Below are 26,693 nucleotides of genomic sequence, written 5' to 3'. Positions count from 1 at the left end.
GCATTGAAGATGATAACAGTGGGTGGATTATATTCTTAAACTTAGTTACAGCGCTTTCAGAAAGACATCTACTTTGATAAAGTCTACTCTTCACCGCTGTGTAATCAATTATTGTAAATGTAAATGTTATCCATCAAGACTATCAAGGTTAAACTCTTTGTGCATGAGAAAGCCTTACTATGCCTTCAAGAATAACAACATATTGTTAAGAATATTGTGAGGCATTGAACCACAGGAATTGGTCTGTCCACCCACAGAACTACTATTCTGTATGGTCTCTCAGGAGCTGTGTGATGTCTCCTGTGGACCCCAAGTAGCCTTAGTGATGGAAATGATGGTATGATTATTCCTCACTAAGTACTCTGATCTAATAGGATAATCAAAAGATTCCCACTGACAGTTCCAGGATTTGTAATGTGGATAGCAGGATAAACTGAAGCAAATAAACAATAAACACAATGTGATTAAAATAGATCTGCAAATCATGCCATTAGAATAAATTACTACTAATAATTCAAATCTGGCCAATTACACCTTCAACTTTTATTAAAACCCAGCAATTCATTATCTTCCACCTACCATAGGCCAACAGGCAGCATTCACCCTGGACAGGTCGCCAGTCTAAGCTAACACAGACAGACAGACAACCAGAATTTGGGAATTTAGAATTAAAATAACCCAGCTCCACTAACTGCATGTCTTTGGATTGTGTGAGGAAGATGGAGTACCCAGAGAGAACCCATGTAATAACAGGAAGAACATGCAAACTCCACACAAGAAGACCAGATGGTGGATATGAACTCATTGGGCAGGCGTGCGGCCCCCTATTAAGACCTGATTAGCAAACGGAATCATTTTTACAGGAAAAGGAGGACTCCCAAACTTCTGGGTAAACATTAAACATTAAAAACAGAAACATTCCACCACATGACTGCAGCTTTATATCTCTGGATGAAAGGTGAAAACAGAGTTTGTTTGTTTGTTTTTTAAAATCAACATATGACACCACTCTCCTGAGCTGTCATGACTTTATTCATTTCAGGGTTTTCAAAAACAAAAAAACAAACACACACCCTCCCCCCCAAAAATGTAAGCAGCACTACATACACCTATACACATGAACTATTGTTTGGATCAAACATATCAAACCACTAAAAAAAACAAGATAAATCAGAGCAAATAGAACAAAAACAGGAAACCAAATCATTGGGATAGCAAACTGTACACATAAGATTGTCAACATGTCCTCTTATTGCTGTTTGCTACAGCCGAACTTTAGTTGCTTCAGACCCTTTTACTTTTGCGCACTTTGTAAATGCAAATTTATGATGAAACAATGTATTTGTAAGACAAAATAAAAATGTATTTGTGAATCCTTAATTCATTCCTTTGTGTAAGCAGTTGGTCTTCATGAGTTTCAGCCAGTTAAAAGCCTGGTTTAAGTCTTCAGCTTGTTTTAGTTAACTGGTTGGGTTAAAATAACATTAGTTGAACTCATTCAAACATTTCTAAGCATTAGGTGATGAATAAATATAACTGAAAATCTATCATTTCATCAATTATAGTGTAAATCTATAATCTGTAAAAAAGGAGAGCAGTCTGAATATTTAAAGTGATTGTATGTCTATCATTTTAAAGTTACTGCTACGTTGCATAACACATTTTTGTCAGAGCTACATGAAAACACATTTAATTGTGTTTAGTAACAAAACTCTAGCGACTCTACAATAAAATCAGGGAAGGGGGAAGTTGCCTACAGAACTGTTATAACCACAACTTCCAACCTAAAATATATTTATATTTCCAAGAAGTATGTTCCAAATGGCATGTCCACAGTAGCATGGCAATTATCAGCAAAAGAGCTTAGCCATCTGACCATGATCACAATAAAAGCCAAAGAATAAGGGTATTCCTCACTAACCATTATGCCCTGAATCACCTTTTTACATGCATGTATAATAAGCTCAACATAAAGAAAAAAAAATTACAACTATAATCACGAGGTGTACAGTAAGTGTACATCAAATACACCACTTTGTCTACAGTACATACAAAAAATAACGTTTCTGAGCAAAAACATGAACCCCAGCAGGATCTTTAAATATGTAAACACGAAATAAGAAACAGTGTGTATAAAATACTATACAGGTGCTGTAAGTCTGAAGATACTCCAGTTATCTTTTTTTCTGTCCTTTTCTCAGTCCTTTTTTCTGGGGAAATAAAAGGATAGAGAGCCTTTTCTTCGGAGGAGTCCATTGGATTTCTTTCCCACAGCACAACCGTAATGCCCACATGATGTTCATTTGGACCTAACATGCTAGTAAATAAAGTAGTCTTTGCAGATGTACAGTGGGCCTCAGTCCTTTCTTTGGCACAGCCATTGCAGTCTTTACGTGAGCAAGTCAGTTTCTTTTTTGACATTCATCTTCTGAGTCGAGATGTCTCAAAAACCGCTGAAACGAGTATATTTATGTGTATATGTACTTGTATTACCCCGCTGCTGGCAATTTTGGTGTGAAAATAAGAATATAAAGATGTACTGGTGACTGACACAAAACAGCTCAGACTGGTTGGTTGGTATATCATAGTAAAATGTCAAACAGCCGTCTAGCAGTCTGGACACTGCAAAACAAAAAGAAAAACAAACAAAACAAACAAATAAAATGCTACTTAGAAAATAAATAAGTAAGTATTAGTCCCAGCAACACATTTTCTCCATCCTTTAAATATCAACCTGTATTTACTCATCAGTGTCAAAACACTTTCTACTTTCATACTTCAGTTTCTTAGTTCTGAGTGCACTGGATCCTGTTGGGGGGCCCTAGAGCAGGGAACTGGTGGGGCTGCCGGGCAGTGGGGGACTGCAGCTGTTCAGGGTGAGGCTGTGGCTGTGGGAGGGGCTGGGGCGCATTGGCAGCAGGTCGTAGTGGCTCGGGATGTGGCTTTTCCTGGGGAGGTCGTATGGGTTCTGAGGGTAACTGGGAACCACTGCAGCACCACTTGCCGGCACAATACTTATGGTTGGTTCTGGGGGAACAAAAACCAAGAGAGTGGGTCTTTTATTTCATTTATATAATTTACACAATCCGGTTGTTCAGTCTGACGTCACTAGCCGTGTCTGGGCCTAAACTCCGCTGCAGGTCCATATATCAAACGATCACTATGGCATTACTGAGAGTTGAAAAACTGTCTAAAGTCTTTCATCTTTAATAAAATGATCAGCGTTCTGCTCTACCAGGTGTAACAATTGAGTTTAACATCCAGGCATCCATGAAAACGGAATTTATGACATTTAACGGAGTTAGAAGTTAGCAGGGAGTTAGCTCGCTAGCTTCTATCTAAATACAATATAGCATGTCCTGACTGCGGGGTTTTGGAAACAAATTAAAACGTACAGCTCTGCTATCACTTCCAGCATAAATGAAGACAGAAAACTAAACAGCAGTGACATTTGTAGGGTTACTGAAGTTTGGCTAGCTGGTATATAATGATGTGCTACGTGACCGCTAGCGACACAGCTATGTTAGCATAATATAAACAAGCTAACTTTTTTTCCACTCGATAAAAGTTAACGTGAGTTTTCTCGGTGGTCAGGAACAAATGTAATCGCATGGCAGGATGCTGTAAAAGGACCAAACTTCATCCAGGAGAACAACTGAGATAATCCATCCACAATACGAGGTTAGTCATTCATATACTGCTGCATGGGCTGGGCTGTAGTTACATCCTAAGGTTTTAAAAACTGAGCTTAAATAAATGATTAGTGGTAATAAAAGCCGAGGGAGGTCAACAGTGATCACTGACTGTTTTAGGAGCTTTTTGAGATTAAATAGAAGAAAATACAAAACATTAAACATGTTAACAACACAAAAGCCATATTAAACGCAGACTACTTTAACCTACTACTTTAACTTTAACCTTAGTTAAAACCATAAATTTTCACTGTTATGCCGATGACACCCAGCTCTACCTTTCTTCTAAACCCAATTCATCCCTCCCACCTACCTCCCTCTCAGACTGTCTTATTGAGATTAGATCCTGGTTCTCCTCCAATTTCCTCAAACTTAACAGTAATAAAACTGAAGTTTTACTTGTTGGTTCACCATCTATCTTAACCAAATCCCACAGCTTTTCCATTAACGTTGAAAATTCTCCCACCCTTCCCTCCCCTCAGGTTAAGAGTTTGGGTGTCATACTTGATAATACTCTTTCATTCCAGTCTCACATTAATTACATAACCCGGTCTGCTTACTTCCATTTACGTAATATTCACCGACTCCGTCCCTTCCTTACTCCCCATGCTGCTGCCATCCTTGTCCATAGTCTTATTACGTCCCGTATTGATTACTGTAATTCCCTCCTATTTGGTCTCCCTAAAAGGTCCCTTCATAAACTCCAACTTCTTCAAAATTCTGCAGCTTGGATTATAACCCGTACTCCGTTAAGTGCTCATATTACCCCAGTTCTTCAGCAGCTTCACTGGTTGCCCATAGAAGCCAGGATAAATTTTAAAATCTTACTTCTTACATACAAGTGTATCCATAAATCTGCTCCTTCATATTTGTGTGACCTGCTCCATATCACCACTGTTTCCCGCCCTCTTAGATCATCATCTGCTATTCATCTTTCTGTTCCATCCTCGCACCTTATTACTATGGGGAACAGAGCTTTCAGTCGCTCTGCTCCTCGGCTCTGGAACTCTCTTCCTCCTGCACTAAGAAATATTGACTCCCTCTCCGTATTTAAGACACAGCTCAAAACACATCTGTTTAAACTGGCTTATTCGCTTTAATGCTGATTTTATCTGTTGTCACGCTCTGTTTTGTAATTTTAACTTATTTTATGTATTTTATGACTATTGTTCCTTTTATTAATTGTGTGTTTTGTAAGGTGACCTTGGGTTTCTGAAAGGCGCCCTCAAATAAAATGTATTATTATTATTATTATTATTACTTTAGGCCCGGAATTAGGATTCGTCGCGTCATCACTGAACAACCAGATACAATGCTGTTGTCAACAAAGAAAATAAGTTTTCTTCTGCCTTATTTCAATCAAGTCCAAACTTAGTAAAATGTACTACAGGCATCAAATTCAAACACTTGAACCACAGAGTGTCATAATTCTGTGATAATGTCATGATCCCCCTGGTGTCTGGCCCCATTCCAGATTGCTTGAAAACAGCCAGTGTCTTTCCTTGTTAGATCCCACTGTTTTTATAATTATAGACCAATTTCCAAACTCCTGTTTATTTTCAAAATCCTTGAGAAAGTTGTTGTTCTTCAGCTCCTTCAAATTATTGTAGGAAACATCTTTGATAAATTCTCTTGTGGTTACAGATAAAACCACAGCACTAAAACAGCTTTACTGAAAATGATATTGTAATGCACTCAGATAAAGGTGAGCATTCCATTCAAGTTCTGCTCGACTGATCTGTAGCCTTTGATACTGTTGATCAAGCTACTTATTAACAGACTACAAAACTGGGTTGGCACCACTGGTACTGCCCTCAGATGGTTTTCTTCATACTTATCAAACAGATACTTCAGAATTTCTATTAATCAGTGTATGCATTCATCTGTACTGCTTGCATGTGGAGTCCCCCAGGGCTCAATCCTTGGACCAATTCAGTTTTTTTTAACATATGTTACTCCTGGGCCATCTCATTAATGGGTTTAGTTTAATGTAGATGACACACGGTTTTGACATACCCTTCTGTCAAACCCAACAACCTTAACAGCTTCCCCTGCCTCAACAAACTTTTCTCTGCCATTACTAATTGGATATGCTCTAACTTCCTCCATCGCAATTCTGGTAAAACTGAGGTTCTAGCACACGGCCAAGACACATTCTCCAAGGAGGTTAGTCAGTACATTAGCCCATGCAATCCTCCATAACCACAACTGTGCATTAATGTACAAGGATTACCTATAAGTCTGCTGATTGCTGATTGGTTGACAAGTGGGCTGGAAAAGGGAAGGGAGCAAAAGTGAAGATCACTAGGAGCAAAAAAACTTCAAAAATAAAAATATGTCTGTGAAGGTTCTCAGTCATCGTAGTCATCGTAGTCAAAGGAGCTTGCAAAGAAAAGCGTCTGGACTTCTTTAAGTTGCTTGAAGACGTTTCACCTCTCATCCGAGAAGCTTCTTCAGTTCTAAGGTTAAATGGTGGAGAGTCCCAGATATAAACCTAGTGGGAGTTTCCCCCCACAGAGGGACAAAGGACCCCCTGATGATCCTCTAATCGCCTGAGCCAAGGTGTGAAACTGGGTGTGGGTCCCAATCAGCCAGAGTTTCGGGTGAACTCGTTGTGAAACCTGGCCCCACCTTATCATGCGAATTCCTTAAAAATACTTGAAAGCACATGGTTCAGTTCCACCTGCTGAACTATACATTTTTCTGTGATCTAGTTTTATTAGTGTAGTGCGGTGACTCGTACAGAAAGGATAGCAAAGATGCTGTTTGTTGGGCTGCAAGACGCTAATTAAGCAATGAAAAAAATGGCAATACTCACTATGTTTTAATAGACTTCTCTGGACTGAATCATACGTGTTATTAACCTCTGTCTCTCTTCCACAGCATGTCTTTATCCTGTCTTCCTTCTCTCACCCCAAACAAAGCTTATGTCAGCCTGGTTGTGCTGGAGGTTTCTTCCTGTTAAAAGGGAGTTTTTCCTTCCCACTGTCGCCAAAGTGCTTGCTCATAGGGGGTCATATGATTGTTGGGTTTTGTCTGTATATATTATTGTAGAGTCTACCTTTTGGAGATTAAGTATTGGAATTTCAGTAGCGGGACCACACCTCCAAACACGCTCCTTCCGGTTCTCATCTCTATAGGTTCCCCCAGTTCTGCGAGCTGTTCATTCTCGTTTACGTGCCCCGCCTTCCGTCCCTCCTTTTTTTCAATTCTTTAACTTCTTCACTTCTATTTAGTACATGGGGATCTGCCAGGCCCGGGAGCCGTCACCAGTCCCCTTCAAGGCCTTGAAACCGCCGCTCGATTCATGTTCAAGCATTCACCTTTATCTACTAAAACCTAAATCGAGGACGTGGGCCCAGCTAGTGAAACAATATAAAGTGCCTTGTGGTGACTGTTGTGATTTGGCGCTATATAAATAAAATTGAATTGAACTGAATTGAATTGACTGACAACCTGACATGACATCAGATGCTGTAGGCTAAATTTTTGCTTAGTGTCCCTTTCACTCAACAGATATCTACACTTACAGACCACGTCATCAGTTACACCATCCCAGTCCTGGGCTGGACCCTTTGCCTTAAAATGGCTTAAATTCTCTGTGTATAGCTTTAAGAAGCTGCTGAAAAGGTAAATTTTAACATAACAGCGTGACATCGTTACATACCATGCTTTCTCTACATCAACTCTGTCTATCTAACATTGCCTCTGCATTGCCAATGCTGCTTCTCCACTTTATTCATCAATGATTGTGCTTTCCACATGATAAGAAAGGCCAGATGCAGCTTATAACTTGTGCTTTCTCCAATACTCTCTGCTGTCATCTCTCTGTTTCTTCTTCTGTCCACCTCTGCATTCTCTGTATTTTTCTCTCAAGATTTCAACTGGAATCTCCACTGTTTACTGATGCTGCTGTCTGAATATTGCAGCAGAAAGTGAGACTCAGCAATGTTTTTCCAGTTTTCTGTCCCCTGATTTTGGTGAGAACTGCATCCACAGTTTCATCTTTTTAGTTGACAGGATTGGCACCATTTCTGCCATGTGATTGGCTGATTAAATATTTGTGTTTAAAAGCAATAGAACGGGTGTATCTAATGAAGTGGCCGGAGAGTATACTTTAGTACAAAACAGTAAAACTAATCACAATAGTGGAATTATTAATGCAAACCTGGGGTTATATTATTCAGCCATACAAACACTGTGCTAATGGAACTCCACCTGCACCTCTGTTTGCTCTGCATGTGCACTTTGACTGTGTATCTCAAATGTGCCTAAAAATGTTCTTATTAACCGAAAACAGGAGACAAATGTAAAACACTGCAAATGTACCCATGTTGTAGACATTCTTGGCAGGCACAGTGGTGGTTGTAGTCGTACTGATGATGGCAGCAGAACAGCAGTGTGCCGTGTGTTCATGGTGTGCTGGTGATTTCATCTCCACGTAGCTGCTCTCTGAGTGCTTACATAGGCTGGGATTGTCGGTTATGGTGGCGTACGGGTTTTCACTGTTGAGGGAACAGGTGCTGGACAACGAACTCTTCACATAGTCTAAGGAAAGAGTGAGACACAGAGTGTTTAATCTTGTGTGGTATGACATTATTCAATGCTTAATTAATTAAAAAATAAAAAAAAAGCTTCTTCAAAAAGCTGTTTTTAAAAAAAAATCATTTTTGATGATTTTAACCCAGCAGCACTCCAGCTTTTCATAAAATGATTTTTTGTGTGTGTGTCAAATCAGAAAGACGACTCTCTGCAGCTATTTCCTGCATCCCTGGTCATTATTTTAGTTACCATAGTGACCAAATTCTCCTTGGATAACTGATCACATCATGTACTGTTAAAAGAAAATGAGACACTTCACAGTGGTAAACACGTCTCTGTCACAACCTTTTTGATATATGTGTTGCTGCCATCAAATAAAAATGCTGCAATATTTTTCTTATAATATTATTTTATTTTTCAGTTTAATATTTGATATTTTTTTCCTAGGTTCTATTGTGAATAATATATTGATTTCTTAGATTTGAAACTCATTCTATTTTGATTTACACTCTATATAGTGTCAGCTTTTTGGAATTCAGATGGTAAAAATATTAATTTGCATAAGAAAAACACTTTAATTTTTAAATTGCCATTGCTTAGGTTGCATTTCAAGACATTAGATGGCTGGAAATGTCCTAGTCTAATCCATGCAGGTATTCTGTTCACCTTTTTGCTCAGTGTAAAGTAACTGAAGAGGGAAACAGACCAGAGTCAAACTCTAAAATGAGAAGCTGAGTGTGCCTGTATGGAGCTGTGCATCTCCTCTATAGCAACAGAGTGAGAGACGTTCAGTCCTTTTTAAAGCAATGAAAACATGTGTTAAGTAGGAGCGACAAAGAATTTAAAATAATCTGTATTCCTCTCTAAAATCAATACATATTCTGTGTAGTCTTTTAGTTGGATTTGTTGTAAAGAACAAAAAAGCTGAGGAGTTTTCCTTTAGGAAACATGGATGTTAGAGTCTGCATTGGAACACTTGACACCAAAGATTACATTTTAACACCAACATCAGCACTCAAGGGCAGCTGAGGTTAAAACCTGCAGATAAAGGAAATGTAAATCAAGGCACAAAGAGAGCATTCAGTTATAGAGAAGGAGAATTCTGTTTCCAAGGGGAGTTTTGGGGCTGATGAGGGTTAAAGCAGGAGGATGACTCCAGCAGGGAGGAAAAAAACACAGTGAGAAGAGACGTTGGGTTCACCCTGCAAAGACACAAACACATCTATGAGCACAGGCTGGAAAGGATCAAGAGGAACAGTGACAGTGGTAGTAAAGTAACACCACCTGTGTGGCATGCTGCACCTTTTTCTTCATCTACATGAAATCACACTCTGCACTGCGAGCAGCTCTGTGAGGCTGCAACTAAAGTGGTCAGACATCAGACGTTTTCCTATATTTGAATTTTTATCATTCTCGCAGGAATGATAAAAATAAAGATGTTAGCTTTATACTGTTGTTGCAGGGGTGGATGCTGATGGACAGCACTTGTGAGTCCAAAGTTCAGGTTCAGTTTCTGAATGTTTTATTTCCAAATCTCGGCTCTCGTCTAACTCACAGAAGAGACGACACCAGCTGCTGTTCAATTTTCTTTTTTGTCTTTTCCCTAAAACAAATATTTCATACAACTTAAAATCGCAACAATAAAAGCACATGCCTACACCTCACCACTCTATGAGCCCTGAAGGTGTCCTGTGTTATCAGACCCCAGATGGTAGCAGCAGATCTTTAGGGCCTGAAGTGATCAGAAGCCTCCAGAGATCTGACTAGAGCTTTCCTGCACATGACATTGTGGTTTTCTACTTGTCCTTCTCTATAGTGCTTTGATAGATATTAAGGGCAAGAAAAAATGGTTGCCTATTGCCTGTTGCTGGGCCGTGTCACGTTTGAAAACAGGACGGTGCAGTGTTACATCCTGGTCTAGGGGTACTGGAACGCAACATAAGGTTTATAAGGAAAATGACCCTCATCCCCAAAACCATACCCAGAAGCTGATTTACAAGTGAAAGGTGGTTTATTGTGTCTAAACTGAAGCTTAACTTAACTTAAGCTTCAGTTTAGACACATCAGCTTCTGGGTACGGTGTTGGGGACCAGGGCGGGGTCATTTTCCTTATAAACCTTATGTTGTGTTCCAGTACCCCTAGACCAGGGAGTAACATGCAGTGAACAAAGTATTAGTTATTACTAATAGGGGGTGTGGTAAAAGGCACGCCTTGTGGTGAAAACCTTTTGGAGTAGGTAACTATAAAGCATTTCTTTAACTCCACAAGAGCTGGCATTCTGGAAAGATCCAGAGCATTACAATTTATACATATCAGAGTTGCTGCCTTTCATGTTTCAAACACATCAACTTTAAGAAATAACTGTTCACTTGGAACTTGATCTAACATAAGATAAGATGATGATGTGCTAGATGATTGGCACATAAAAGGGTCATTTTAAACTGGACTTCCTGTAGAATCAGTATAATCAGCAGGTCTCCTGTTGTGTCACATGCAGTTTGGATATTTCAGCACAAGCCACAAGAAGCTGGGGTTTTAAATGCAAGAGAAACGGTCACTAGCTAACTGTTCCTGTCAGGTGACGAGAGCCCTGTGTGGCACAGTACCTCTGTAGCGTGGCTCCATGTGGTAGCTGTAACGTTGATTAATGCAGTAAACACCTGCACAAAGAAAAGAAAGACCACGAGATTTATATGATTATCATAAAGAACATTGCTAAAATCCTCTTAAAAATCTATTTATACGCATGAAATTTTTATAGTTCTTGACATTTTAGATGCTCTATAAATGTACAGGGAGTGCAGAATTATTAGGCAAGTTGTATTTTTGAGGAATAATTTTATTATTGAACAACAACCATGTTCTCAATGAACCCAAAACACTCATTAATATCAAAGCTGAATGTTTTTGGAAGTAGTTTTTAGTTTGTTTGTAGTTTGAGCTATTTTAGGGGGATATCTGTGTGTGCAGGTGACTATTACTGTGCATAATTATTAGGCAACTTAACAAAAAACAAATATATACCCATTTCAATGATTTATTTTTACCAGTGAAACCAATATAACATCTCCACATTCACAAATATACATTTCTGACATTCAAAAACAAATCAGCGACCAATATAGCCACCTTTCTTTGCAAGGACACTCAAAAGCCTGCCATCCATGGATTCTGTCAGTGTTTTGATCTGTTCACCATCAACATTGCGTGCAGCAGCAACCACAGCCTCCCAGACACTGTTCAGAGAGGTGTACTGTTTTCCCTCCTTGTAAATCTCACATTTGATGATGGACCACAGGTACAAAGATATTTCACATTTTGAAACCTGTTTAACATATTGACACATTTTAGAAAATCTGCTGAAAGATTCAGCAGAGAAATCTCCAAAAAAGAATATTCAATAATCATGATCTTTGATGGTTTAGAAAGCACTGCATTAAAACATCAATCACTGCTCAGAAATACTTCTGATACTTATTATTGGTGAACATCAACGCATTCATAAATACAAGCTAAAATTCTACCAAATGCCAAAAATGCCAGCATGGTTAGAGGCTGTGTGGTGAATCAAAAATCCTAAATACTTGGAAATCAGTGACACCATAAAAAGAGCAAAGGGAATGTCTGTCTTATCAGCACAGATTTGATCACTGTCCATGAGCTTATGTAGAGTCCATTTGTGCACATCGCATGGGAAACTTTCACCTTCCATGGCAAATGATACTTAAGTGTAAACTTGGTTCATATTGGAGCAACAAACAAACAAACAGGCTTTAATCAGTTTACTCAGATTTGCTTCTACAGCATCCTGATGACATCATGTGGCAATCAATGTCTTTATTTTTGTCACCAACAATTTTTATTTATTTCATTTTAAACTTCAATAACAGAACTTAAGGATAACTAAATAAATAAATAGTTTAAAAAACAAACAAACAAAAACAAAAAAAAAACAAAACAAAGGGAAGTTATCCTATTCTTTCTTCGCACACCAATCCCCACACCACCACCCTGTCATTACTCCTGTTCTTCAAGTTACAGAAAGCCAGCTTGTAAAGGGGACCAAATACAATCATATTGATGCAATTTGTCTAATAAACCATAAGTCACTTTTTCGTAAGACGCCAACTTAGCCATTGTCTTTAGCCACTCTTCATAGGGAGGGGGACTCTTTTTCCGCCAATGTCTTAGCAGCACCTGTTTGGCCGTAGTGAGAGCCAGAATAATCCATCTTTTTGTATAACTGGAAAAATCTCCATCAGAAAGTTCTGTGGTTATACCAAGTATGGACAGTTTTGGTGAGATACCAAATCTCCTTTTTAAAACACTGAAAATTACCTCCATTATATTTTCCCACCAATCCTGAAGTGCCGAACAGCTCCATAAGATACGTAAAATCGAAGCGTTTTGACCATCACATCTCCAACATTCGTCCGTAGAGGCCAGGTTCCATTTATACAATTGTTGCGGTGTTCGATGCCACCTATGGACTATCTTAAGTTGAATAAATCTACTGCCTGTTTCTTTATACGTAGTACTAACATTTTGAAAACATGAATCCCGTTCAACTGAAGATATGTCCAATGCCATGTCCTGGGCCCAGTAGCCCTTAACTTTAAGGAGAGGGTCAGCTGACCGTTCTTGCAATAAGTGATAAATCTTTGCGGTGATGCCTTTACCCAAGAGTGATCTTGAGAGCAGGACTTCCACAGGGCCGCCCACAGGACAACTCAAGGGGGTTCCCAGCCACTTCGATAATGAACTATGTATTTGGACATATCTCCAGAATTGATTACGCTTCAACTTATATAACTCCACAATTTTATCAAAGCTTAAAAAACATTTAGTCCCACAGTCAAATAAATCTGATACATTAAGGATGCCTGCTTTACGCCACTGTAACCAGTCAACCGATGTCCCTCCAATTAGAATTCTTTTATTCCCTCATAAGGTTGCCGAAGGTGATTTAATAAAGTCCCAGCGACCTGCCCTATGTAATTTACACCACAATGTCTTTGCATTTGCAATTATAGGATATGGGACCAGATGGGTTTAACTGGTGCAGTAGGTAACCAAGCTCTAAGTTGTTTCACGTTCATCACCCAATAATACCATTGGAAATTAGGCAATGAAAAACCTCCTGGTTTTGCACTCGCTTGAAGTTTCTTAATACTTAAACGATGCGGTGAGCTACCCCAAAGAAAGTGCCGGATTAAAAAGTCCAGATCTTGGAAATACTTATCTGGAATGTGTAATGGAATATTGGATAAAATATGAAAGATCATGGGTGCAGTCATCATCTTAATACAACTAATTTTACCCCATATTGTGAGACGCACTCTGGACCATCTACCAAATTCCATTTTTATTCTTTCAATCATTGGCTCCATATTTGCTCGAACCATCTTAGTGTAATCCGAGGGAATTTGTATCCCCAAATACCTCAAACCATTCACGGACCACCGAAACTCCCGCTGTTTAAATAAAGTATGGGGGCAGTGTCCTGACATAGGCATTGCCTCTGATTTATCCCAGTTGAGGCGATACCCTGAAAGCAGCGTAAAGCTTTCTATACATTCTAATAGGGCTGGAATTGACTTCCCAGGCTGGGTCATAAGTAACAACATATCATCTGCATATAATAGAAGCTTATGTTGACTATTACCCATCGAAATTCCAAATATATTTACATTATTTCTCAGTTTTTGTGCCAGAGGCTCTATAGCAATTAGAAAGAGCCCAGGGGTAAGGGGACAGCCCTGTCTTGTGGATCTCTGTAAAAGGAATAGGTCTGATATGAGCCCATTCGTCAATACTCGCACTGAAGGCGAATCACATAATATCTTTATCCACCTGATGAAATTATCACTAAAACCAAACTTTTCTAATGTCTTAAACAGATAATCCTTCTCAACACAATCAAAAGCTTTTGCAGCATCCAGCGACAGGGCCACTGTTGGATATACTGAGTCATATACATAATTTTGCAAATTAACCAACCGCCTAATATTATCTGAACTCAACTGGCTAAGAACAGTGGGTCATAAAACGAGGCTGAAGGTGCAGAAAAGACTGACCGAGCTCACTGAGGTTGCAGTAGGCGCCCCACTCTGGAGCGCTGTTCCTGTGTTGCTTCTTTGTCTTCATCTGGAAATTTCACAAAGACACATTAAAGGTAAAAAACAAACAAGACATCTTCTTAAAGAATGTTTCAGAAAAACTGTCTCGATCTTAAAAATGAACACTTCTATCAGCTGTAGACAGGATGATGTAACAGGGTACAAACATTCGAATTCAGCTGTAAATCAGTGTGTTGAGAGTATATACTGTAGAGTGAAATGGGTTTGTTTTTGAGGAAAATAAATTTAAAAAGAAAGTCCTTTTTTTCTTGAAGGGAACCATAAATGTGGAACAGCAAAAACTCATATAGTCCTGTGTGAAAATTAAGCACACGACCCATGACTCAATAGCCTGAAGAACCACTCTTAGCAGAAATAACGCAGTAAGCGTCTTCTGTATGATTTTATCAGTCTGTCACATCCCTGTGGGGGGATTTTGTCCCACTCGTCTTTGCAAAACTGCTTTAAATTATTGAGGTTTGCAGGCATTTGTTATGCACAGCATAAGATCCTTCCACAGCATTTCAATCAGGTTGGTGTTTGGACTTCCTGCAGCTTTTCTGGTATGCTTGAGTAACGGGGTTTTGACTGTTGGACAGATGGCTTCACATTTCACTCTAGTACACATACTTTGTATATGTTGGGTTCTTTCTATTTTTATTTTCTTCAGCAGTTTGCACAGTCTGACCTTGGGACCAGCAAAGTGCTTTTGATTTTATAGAGGTGATCACATTTGACTGGATATGATGCTGTTGTGCTTTCTTTCTGTTGTATCAGCTTTTTAGAGTTTGACAGTAAGATCTGTACTGAGGGCAATTTAGTTCAGGTGGGATTAAAAACGTCACATTAAGCTGGAGTTTCTTAGACTGAGATGTGGCAAAGGAAAGAAAAAGACAAAACAAATTGCACTGAAAATTTGGTCACCAATAAAAAGTTAAATCTTTATGGATTAACACTGGGTTGCTTTTTTCCCCTTAATAAATGAAATGATCATTTAAAAACTGCATTTTTATTTACTCAGCTTATCTTTGTCTATGATTAAAATGTGTGACAAATATCCAAAAAGTAAGAAATCAGGAAGGGGGCAAATATTTTTTACACAGATACCCATTAGCAAAAAAGTCTTTCTTCCTGCTAAATCATCCAACTTTGCTTCTATGTACCTGACCTACAGAGGTTAGCCTCAAAGCAGCACAGCCTAAGGAATACCTTTGAATTGTTTGTTTTCTTTTAAATAAAGACAGTTAATTGCTACGAGGAGGTACTAATCAGTTTGCGTTTTTCTAATTTGGGTGAACTGAACCTTAAAGTAGAAACTTATTTGTTGTATAACAAAAAAAATTGGAGTATATTTATTAGCAGCCCCTCATTAAACAAACTCTTAAAGCTTTCTGAGGGCAAAATATAAAAGGTTTTTGAACCCACCTTGGCGAAACTCCTCTTATCTGGCTTGGCATAGTGTGTGGCATAGGTGCAGGACCCCAGGGTGCGGTAGCTGGGGTTGGAGAAGCAGCCACCTAAAGAGCTGCTACTGGGAGAGGACTCTGAAGAAGAAAGCAGGCCTGTGCACTGCAGCCCTGCTGCCCCAACATCAAGACATGTTCTCACATACTGAGCTCTATGTGTCATACATGCATATATATGTACAGTGCACCTGATACAAAGTATTTAACCTTTAATTTAATCACCCAGATCTGAAAAAACGGATCATTCATTGTCTTTACCTGTTGGTTGTGTAATTTCCCAGCAGGTTACGATTACCATCAACTGCTCTGAATTCTGTTGTATGCCATTCTAAACATAAATAACACCAGTCAGATGAAAAGGACAGACACACGGATATCGTACCTGAGAGGGAGTAGTCAGTGGAGCTGATGTTCAGGGCAGGTGTATAGGTGACACTAGGCACACGGTGGCCTTTCTCTCTTTGTCGATAACGGAACCAGACCACCAGAGCAAGCATGGCCATGATCATCAGCAGCAGGAAGACGATGCCCAGGACAGCCCCCGTCGACTGCCGCTGCGATGCCAGAGCTGGGCTCATCTTGGTGTAGGGGTTCAGCTCCTCCATCATCAAGGCCGCTGAGGAGAACACAGATGAGTAACACTGCATTTTAATGTTTGACACACTCACATCACCTGTACAGTGTAATCAGGCATTTTTTGCTGAATGAGAATTTCAGAATAAAATTCCTCTCATTTCACTGAATTTATTGTGCTATTGACTTTTATTTTGGTATTTTGCCATGATACAAATGCATGTATCTACAAAGGACAGATAATGAAAGGCAAACAGTTAAGGAGTAGGGTGGGGTGATACCGCCAAACTGGCGGAGTCTGCAGTGACACGGGTTCCATAATCTTCTTTGGAGGTAAACAGAGAGCTGAGCACGAATATGAAGCTGTTGAACTACTTTTGGTAACCGAGTCAAGCATTCAGTCATGGCCAGATGCTCGCGGCTGCCATCTAGTGTGGATTCTGGTTTGATGCCTTGCATTAATCCCTCCCTCTGTGCAGATCTTGTGTACGCCCTTGGAAGCTTGCAATACCATGGCTGTGTCCCAATTAAGAGACTGCACGCTTGAAGTACGCGCACTACGCGTACTACGTACGGTGCGTACTATAAGTACGAGAAGTGTGGAAGTGAGAGGCTTGTGAAATGGGACGGTATACACTTCGTCGCGCTGTTCAGGTTGCCTAGCAACCATGATACTAACCGCGAGACACGTTTCATACAGCTTTGTTTGACAGAAATGAAGGAGAAAAATGTTTTGTTGGTCATTCATTTTTGTCATGACATCACTTTAGCTGAGTATCTGAGGCTGAGACCACAGGACTGTAAAACATGATTGTTGGGCTTCATTTCTGTGCTGAACAGTCATTTAAGATTAGCTAGTAAATAAGATTAGTTAGTAAATAAGATTAGCTAGTAAAGAAAAATTAGCTCATGTTGTTCATGAGACTAAAGTCATCTCACTGTGGCAATGTAAATATAATATGGCCAATATTATAGTATTGTCAGATTATTATGAGATATATATATATACACACATATATCACTGACTTTCAGCTTGTTGTGTTTGTGGATATATGACTGACTTTAATTATTACACATTCGCACATAAATAAGTGACGTCATATTCAGTACTTTAGTTCACTCTTCGGCCGCTCCATCTTATTGGGGAAATTCCACATACATAAATGTAAATTTCAAAACTCAACCCCATCATTTAATTTGTTTTTGATTGAAATTGAATATTACTTAAACTCTCTTAAATTAACTTCCAATAAAAAAGGTTTATCATTGATTGAAGTTCATTCAGAAATGTTTAACGAATGAGCTGTCACAACTTTCAAGTACAAAGTTGTTATGGAGTCTGTCACATTCCCCCTTTTTTCTTTTTTTATCCTTTATTTATTTCTCCTTCTTATTTCATTGTGCTGTATATTGTTACTCTTATTTGCCTTGTATGTCTACTGTACAAACTGAACTGGAATGACTGACTGTTCGCTTTATGATTTCAATAAAGTTTGAAAAAAAAAAAAAGAAAAAAAAATCTCTTCGGCCGCTCCCTTCTGCCGTATTTTGCGGCAAAATTATCCACACCCACCGCCGCGCTATGAATTGTGGGATATATGGGACCACGAAGCGTGCACTGGACCACGCTTGATATTTGGGGAAATCGACGGAGTATGCATTTGAAGCACACTTCGAATTGGGACAGCCGTCGTCACGTGGCGGTGACGTAACCGCACTTGAAATGCGTACTTCAAGCGTGCAGTCTCTTAATTGGGACACAGCCCATGACCGCACACTCTTGGAAGTCAAACTGACGACTCTGGTGCTCTTTGCTTGGGTGATCATGCAGCTGCTTAAGAGTATGTATTCTGTATTTACAGTCTTGCATGTCATTATTTTTGTTTCCACTTCATTTCATTTGGAGTATTTAAGAATTGCATATTTAGTATATTTTTATTTGCTACTGTGTTTCCCCTTTAACCAAAATAGTACAGTTATTCAATCTGCAGTCATTGTAGTGGTTTATACGTTTACTTGGCAAGTGAATGGTTGCTGGTTCAGCTAAAGACCATTAATATTTTTTATCAGAGTACCATTTGCACTTGTCTGTCTATTCGAGAGGTCTTTGTACTTCCATCTTTTAGGAACAGTCTTATCTACTACCTTAGTACATATCTACTATTATATGAAGATTTGTCTGTATGAGTTTTGCAGATGTTCTGTTATTTTATATTTTATTATTCAACTGAACTGAGGGTACATCTAAAGAAACCAAAAGAATAAGTCAGATCATGTTCCATCCTTTCTCTTTACAGAGCCATTTGTTCTCACCCTGGTCACAACGGATGCCTTTAAAGCCGATGCTGCAGTAGCAGGTTCCGGTCACGTAGTCACAGGTGGCATTGTTCATACACTCACACAGCTGCTGGCAGCCGTAGCCAAATGTCCCTGCGGGACACTCTGGACACAGGAACAGGGATTTAAGACATGTTGAACTTTAACACGTGAATGTGCAACTCTCCTGCATGTAAGAACCACTAAACACACTCACTGAGCTCACAGCTGTGTCCTATAAAGCCTGTCCTGCAGGAGCACTGTCCCGTGATGTGGTCACAGTCTGCTCCATTCTGACAGCGACACACCTCAGCACAGTGAGAGCCGTAGAAACCTGCAGGACAGCCTGAAGGGAAACAACCACTGGTTTAAAAAAAATCTATATTATGCTTTACATGTGGACAAGAATTTTCAGTAGCAGCAGCAATTTCACTCTGTCACTCTGAACCCATCTCTGTGCAGAGACATGATCAAAAACGTGAAATGTCTTTGGAAGCATTTTCTCTGGGACGAGCTAATCACTTCTGTCACAGTGGAACCAAAGTGAAAATTCAACAAAACCCTCATTTCATGCAGATGTTTAACTGACCACACTCTCTCATGTAAATTTCTGGTGATGCAAAAACATGGAGAAACAGCTCCTATAGCAGACAAATCAAATGACATGACAGAAAACAAACTTGGCTGGTTCTAGGCTAGAACTGATACTAGTCAAAAGAAAATAACATACGGATTTGGATCTGTTTTTTTCTTTTGTGCGTCAAGCAAATGTACAGATACATGGTTACTGTGACTTATCAACTTTATAAACGCAGGACCACAGACTGAAAAATGAAGTAAACATGGAAGAGCGTAAAAAAGATGTTCTTTACATGGCCTTACAGCATGGAGTAACAATGTGTGGGAGTGTCGTTCAATTCAATGTCTTTTAATACATTTTAATACATCAATTTTTAATATAGCGCCAAATCAGAGCAGCAGTTGCTTTAAGGCATTTTATATTGTAAGGTACCCTGCAATAACACAGAGAAAACAGAAAACCCAACAACCACATGACCTCCTATGAGCAAGTGCTTTGGTGACAGCTGGAAGGAAAAACTCCCTTTTAACAGGAAGAAACCTCCAGGTGGGGTGGCCATCTGCTGGAGGCGAGGAGAGGAAGTCGGGGCAAAAACACATCGTGGAAGAGAACAAGAAATTGATAATAAGTAATGATTAAATGCAGAGTGGTGTGAAAAAAAGAGGTAAGTGAAGAACAAATACTTTTTATCAAAAAGAAAAGTTTTAAGGCCAATCTCAAAAGTACAGAGAGGGTGTCCATGACTCGAATCGAAACTAGGAGGGGGTTCCACAGCAGAGTGGAAGCTGAAGGCTGCCAGGAGACTGTTTATTGTGTGCATTGAAAGACGTTGGTCAAAAAGTCCTCAAAGTGTTCCTGGAGACCAGGGTGATTCTAGCTTTGCAGAGGTTTTTTCTTTTTGTTTTGTTTTACAGGACAAAAACGTTTTTTTCAGGTTAAACAAAAATGTTCTAAATTAGTTAGATGCCGTCTCTTCTCCAGCTTACGAGTTATCTGCTTTAAGGTACGCATTAGTCAGGGGAAGAGGACGACTGCAGGTGATGGCTGTGGCACACACATCCGTTGTTTCAAAAGAGAGCATTAGGTGTTAGGCTGATGAGATTCTTTGGAGTAACACATACAAACTAGGACACATTAATACTGAAGCTGCAAGTTGCAAGTGTTCATAGTCCAATGCAAACAAAGTTAATTACAACTTTGTTTGATTGTTAACCACATTTTCTCAAAGTGACCTGCTTCGTTTGTTATAATATCTAATTTTCTGTAGGTGTAACACATGTTCTAATTCTAAAGATTTGAGGTGTCTCAGGGGTCTTCCAGTTTTTCTCGCTAACAGCATTGATAAGGAAATGAATGGCCTGAGCATCATAATGACCACTTACACTGTTTGAATCAACCCAGAATTAGGGTTGTTCGATATAACGATATATATGGATGACGATATAAAAACGTCTATCGTTTCATTTTACGCTATCGTTTGTTTCGTGGTGTCGCAAAATAAACTGTTTACGGCAATATTTCTTCATGGTTCTGATGTCACTGTAGTAAAGTTCTCTCTCGCTTATATTTAATATAACCACACTACTGACAGACAAGCACCTGTTTTTATGCGTTGTCGTTAGCAACAACGACGGTAACAGCATGACGTGTCCGCTTGTTTACGTTCCACATAAACCTTTCACAATAAAGCTCAAGATCCTGTTGAGACTTTTCAAAATAAACTGAATCACATGAAAGAGCAGATTTTTAGAATTTAAAAAAGAGCCGCCAGGTGCTAAAAAATAAAGCTTAGACTCAAACGTTAGAGCAGGCTTTCCCCCGCAGCACGCCGTGTAATAAATACTCACAAAGAAAACGGCGCCGTTACAACTTATATCTAAAAATGTGTCGTTTCATGCATCATTAAAACACTCGACTCCAGCTACACGACGCGCAGCTGGAAACACTTCACACAAGACGAGCTGCATTTAACATTTGACGGATAAGGTGTGCCAATAATGTGCTATATGCATTATAAAATGGACTGCTGCCTTTGTCCAGTGGCTTCTAAATCCACCACTGCCATATCGACCAGTTTAGAAAATTTACTCTTCCCTAAAAAAAAAGAAAAGACAGAAAATGTCTACAGAGGCCTGACTGACAGAGAGGGGTTTGCTCATGAGCTTCAAAACACCTATTTGTGGTCTTTCTGTGTGGCCATCTTCATGATGACCTCCCTATTTTGGGGATAATGCTGCCCAACAGTGAGGGGCCAAGAACGTCCTACCGCAAGAGGTTTAGGGGCCAAGGAGTGATGTGCTCTTTCCACCAAACTCATTTCCCCTGAAAGTATTCAGACCCCAGCAGGAGATGGAAGATAATCTGAGATGAACGCAGTAGGCTTTCTTTTCTCTGTACCTTCTGGAATCCTCATAATATTAATGTTCTGATGCCTCAAGCAAGATTCGAAATCTGCCAGTTTCTTTTTTTTAAATATATATATATTTTTAAAAACTATTTGGTAACAGATCTGTAACAGGACTGAAACAGAAAACAAAGCTTTAGAGAGGGTCTCAGCTCTCTGTGCAAGTTACTGTGAAAGAGTGTGAGAAGAGAAAATTGTAACAATTTAAAAATAACATTTCTCAGCATAAAATTAAAAAAAGATTTGGTTATTTCATCTTCTACAGTCCATAATATTGTGAAAGGTCTGTGAGTCTTTGGACACTTTGTATTGTAGCCTCCAATTCTACTTTAAAATGTCCTTTGAACCACAAGTAAACCAGCAGCCTGAGAGCGAAGTGCTCCATCGGGGGGATTTGTTTCCCCTGCACAAACAGATTTCTCCAGATTCACAGAATCTTCAAATCAAATCAAATCACTTTTATTGTCACATCACATGTGCAGGTACATGTGAGTGAAATTCTTGTGTGCGAGCTTCACAAGCAACAGAGTTGTGCAAAATACAATAATGTAAACAAGCAAAATACAAGAATGGCTACATCTGAAACTAATAAATATATGTACAATATATAATAGTATATGCATTTCTGGATGTGTATACTAAATATTTTTCTACGTGTGTGTGTGTGTGTGTGTGTACACATATTTTACAAATTAAATAGAGAAAACAATAAATAAAATATATAAAAATATACAGAGTTGAATATGTGCAAAACAGTGGCGTTACTGTACAGTATGGAGTGCATAATGTTGAAGTTCCAGTAGTGAAGCTGAGGTGTCTATGACGTGTTCAGCAGTCTGATGGCCTGATGGAAGAAGCTGTCTCTCAGTCTGCTGGTACTTTGAAATATTCAAAGTTTTTGATATTTTACATTATTTTTTTTGCAAACTGGTAAACCCCTGCCGATCTTTCCTTGTGAGAAATTCTACTAGATGCTGTTTTTATATTTATATTTTTTTAGTATCACTTATGTTTCCTGTTTTTGTTGTTGGCGCTGTCCCCACTGAGACATGCTCACAACATTAAACTCAAAATGAGCTAATATTTTTCATGAAATAAAACTGTTTTCCGTGTTTTAGTGTGAATAAAACATGGCTTTATGAGATGCATTCTCATAAAGCCATCTCACAGCTTTTTTAGAATTGGATTTGTAGTTTTGTCTTTTTCTCCCTGCATTTTTCTTTTTCTCTTCTCTTTCCCTTCATCCTCCAACCTGTTGTGCAGACAGCTGTCCCTCCCTGTGCCTGATTTCTTCCCATCATCACTAAGTGGTCCTTAAGGGATCCTTGTAGGGGATCATCTGATTGTTGGAATTTTTTTCTCTAATAATTTAGGGTCTTTACCAAAGTACAGCACATGATTGATGAAAGATGTCAAAGATAGCAGAGGCAATACTATTGCATGGACATATATGGCTATCAGTGGAACTGGGTCACTAGTGTGATGTTTCGTCACTCATCCAAGTGACTTTTTCAGTCTCAGCTGACTGCAAGTTACGTAAAAAGGGAAAGACCATCTCTGAATCGAGGAGGGGGCCTAAGGCTACATCTTTCACCAACTTACAATGCTGTGATTGCAGCCAGTGAATGGTACTCATTGCCATTGGTGGGCTTTGATCTTACATTTGCATAATTCAGGGTTCATCAGCATTTTTCAGGGTCAAATTTAAGCACTTTTTAAGCACTTTCAAGGTCCATTATCAAGCTTTTCCAGCACATTACCAAAAACAGATTGCATGTTTCACTTTGCATCACCTCAGTGAGACCATGTAAAAATTAAAACAAATCGTCTTAGGTTGACTTAAATGTTCTTTGTTCCTCTTTTGTTAAAACAGAGAAAAATGCACCACACAAAAATACTGAAAAAGGAAATGGTTGTCTTATATGCATATAGTGCACAAACTCAAAAAACTCATTTCTCTCAAAAATGCAGATGTGCAAATGTGAACAAATCAACTTGTTAGAGATGCTCATCTCCACTTGGAAAAAACAACCACACAAAAGAAGAAATCTGCACAAATGAACAAGTCTGCTCATCAGATATTGATGCTTCTTTCCTACGGGACACAACAACAGGAGACAGATGTTTACTTTAACTAGTTAAGCAAGTTTGATAGCTAGCAAAATAATAATCATAGTTTTAAACATTAGCCTGTGTTATGTACACATACTCGAAATTATTTACTAGGACTCACCTGTCATGTGACTCAAATCCCGCCAGTGTCGTTTTCCATCATTAAAACAACAACGTCAACTTAGCGCACTCACCCCCGACTGTCCGGAGGGAGGGGCGGGGTCACACATTGAAACAGACTGACATGTGTGCGAGGCAGCCCAGGCGGAGAAATTTAGCTTTTACACTTTGCAACTCATTTTATTTCTCTGATAAGAAAACTATTCGGTCAGATAGTTGTTTGTGGTGAATGAAATATGGTTTCAAGCATGTTTAAGCACCACATCTGAAATTCAAGCACTTTTCAATCCTTGAAAAGACAATATTAAAATTCAAGCATTTTCAAGGATTTCAAGCACCCATACGAATCGTGATAATTATGATCAAGGAACTGACCTCCCAGCCCATCGTTCCTTCGGTGGTGCTAGTTTCAGTCATTATGCAAAGATCGGGGAAACCTGCAGTCAGCTGAGACTGAACAGAATCAACTTTTGGAGGTTCACTGATGATGTGACTGCTCATAGAAATAGCAGGATGAATTATCAAGTGAACGAGGCTATCAGCTTCAGTCAAATACTCCAAATTGGACAGCAATTTGCAGTGCAAATGGAGAAATTCAATCTTTTTCCGTGTTGAAACTAGAAACCACAAAGGAATTGAGGAGATAAGAAGAAGGGATTTCAAGGGTATGCAGTTTTTTCACCTGTCACTAGATGGAGTTAAAGGTTTGAGGTACTAACACATTGCAACTAGTGAGTGTGCATTAGTGATGAGCTCTCACAGCAGCCAGAGTGTTTTGCTTGGTCTGTATGTGTATATGAACTGCCGGTGTGTGTGAGAGAGACAGAAACATACGCTGAGTGCAGTAGAGTCCTGTCCATCCAGGGCTGCAGATACACTCTCCATCTGTAGCGCTGCACTGAGCTCCATTGTGACAGTTACATGTGTGGATGCAGTCAAGGCCCCATGAGCCCCAAGGACATGCTGCCAGAAGCACACAAAAATAAGTGCACAAAGACACATACAGTGCACAGAGTATGCAATAAAAGTCAGCACACTCTTGTACAGCAACACTATAATGCCCCATCACAGCAAGTCAACGTGTCGTTACTAGGATTCACTTCTGCACATGGGCACTTTATTCTCTCCTCTTTTTTCTCTTTTATTCAATTCATTTAGACACGTATAAGTCTAGTAATATATAAATACATAATAATATGTCAAATGTTGCCACAGTGAAGACCAGACATACATTAGGATGCTGTGTGCCCTCATTAAACTTACAGATAATTGAGTGACTGTGGTAGATGCTCAAAGTAAGAAAGATAATTAATGTCAAAGCCACTCCAGTGACTGCCTTTAGGAAGGTTTTTTCTTCAGCTGTCTCTCACTGATCAACTAAAACACGTGGGGTGAATAACAACATACATTTTATTTGTTCTTTTGTGAAACTGAAGTTAATAAATGCTACGGTACAAAAACGGCTATAAACGTTTCCTCTTACGCTTAGAACAGTCTTTGCTGGTCCATCCAGGGTAACACTGACAGGAGCCATCGATGGGGTTACAAGTGCCATTATTAGTGCACAAGCAGGTCTCGGCACAGGCTTTACCAAACTTTCTGCTGGGACATACTGTGGAGACACATGCACAGACATGATGGGTTCATATTAGATTAAAAGCAATATTCTGCCAATACTATTAACACAACCTCCTTGTATTTTGGATGTATTTGGATGTAGTTCAACAGTTTGACAGCAGACAGACAACAGCAAATAGAAGATAACTGGTTCAGATATCTGTTCCTGTTGTTTTTCATAATTCATTTGCTCAGCTTCTACCCATATGCCGCGAGTATGTCAAGAATGCTGAACATTCGAATCATCTCCTGTGAGATCACAAGGACGCGAGCAAAACTGCGTGTTTTTACCAAAAGAAAGTGGAAGTCTGGTGGATTTCAGTCCTGGTTAAAATGATGACACGTGTAGTAACTGGTGGTGCAAATGCAGTGTATTACTAATTGATACTTTTAATAAAGAAGCCGGGAAAAAAGTTCCTCTGTAGATTTAGCACGGTCAGTCTCTTCATGCAGTCCAAGAAACAGTGCACGACGCTGCCCTCAGAGCTCTCCCTGACCCGATCATCAGTTGCAGTACAAACGATGATTCGTCATGGCCCTCTTATTTACATGTTTCTGTTTCTGGACACATACTTAGAAGTACTTCAGTATTCAGCTCTTCAGTATACCCATGAGTGAAGAAGACAAGTAGATTGTTCTGATACTGTAGAAATAATACAGAAAGAAAAAAATACTCAGAAAAGTTCTGAGAATTTCAAATTCTGACATCCCTGACAAAGTAGACCAGTTCCCAAACTTTGCACAGTGCTGTACAAAGCAAAGCCTGTACAACATTCTTATACAATATACACACAATATACAAGAAAAGATCCAAAGTACATATTTTATAAACACTACAACAAAAAAATATTCATTCATAATTTAAACATTCTTCATGATGGAAAAAAGACACAAAAAACTGAATAGAAACAAGAAATATTGAGGGAAGAATAAAGGGGCCAAATATACTTGGAAAATACAAGTGTGTGGTAATACTGGGAAGAGCCCAAAGGTAGATACTAAAAGGGAGAATGTGGATATGATCAATGAGAATTAAAAATCTAATTTCACACAAAAGAAAACATAGGTTATCCAAACTGGGCAACGATGACCTTCTGCTTCACTTAAATGTTCAGTACAAAATGATACTGTTAATTTCACTTTGTGCTTGT

At 39.1% G+C, this 26,693-nt stretch overlaps 1 protein-coding gene across 6 annotated transcripts in view; it reads right to left on the bottom strand.

The window, feature by feature from the left end:
- Positions 1 to 266: 266 nt before the first annotated feature.
- LOC146583848 (multiple epidermal growth factor-like domains protein 11) overlaps positions 267 to 26,693 on the bottom strand; it is a 238,881-nt gene continuing 212,454 nt past the window's right edge. The window contains exons 17-26 of one of the 6 annotated variants that reach the window (XM_085278281.1): positions 25,409 to 25,537; positions 24,760 to 24,888; positions 18,927 to 19,055; positions 18,707 to 18,835; positions 16,203 to 16,436; positions 15,780 to 15,934; positions 14,313 to 14,382; positions 10,842 to 10,895; positions 8,022 to 8,240; positions 267 to 3,027 (exon numbers count right to left, since the gene is read on the bottom strand). In XM_085278281.1, coding sequence (XP_085134407.1) covers positions 2,822 to 3,027; positions 8,022 to 8,240; positions 10,842 to 10,895; positions 14,313 to 14,382; positions 15,780 to 15,934; positions 16,203 to 16,436; positions 18,707 to 18,835; positions 18,927 to 19,055; positions 24,760 to 24,888; positions 25,409 to 25,537 — 1,454 coding nt within the window. In that variant the 3' untranslated portion in view covers positions 267 to 2,821. Of the gene's footprint in view, positions 3,028 to 8,021; positions 8,241 to 8,293; positions 9,437 to 10,841; positions 10,896 to 14,312; positions 14,383 to 15,779; positions 15,935 to 16,078; positions 16,437 to 18,706; positions 18,836 to 18,926; positions 19,056 to 24,759; positions 24,889 to 25,408; positions 25,538 to 26,693 lie in introns of those variants that run through there. The other 5 variants (XM_085278287.1, XM_085278296.1, XM_085278315.1 and 2 more) reach the window with 5 other exon arrangements.

The sequence above is a fragment of the Mchenga conophoros genome, linkage group LG1, assembly GCF_057382185.1.
Source record: "Mchenga conophoros isolate Kocher_MC1m ecotype Shallow Benthic linkage group LG1, M_conophoros_male_GT1.1, whole genome shotgun sequence".
Taxonomy (NCBI): domain Eukaryota; kingdom Metazoa; phylum Chordata; class Actinopteri; order Cichliformes; family Cichlidae; genus Mchenga; species Mchenga conophoros.
The sequence above is the reverse complement of the archived record's forward strand: the minus strand, read 5'-3'. Positions and strand labels throughout refer to the sequence as shown.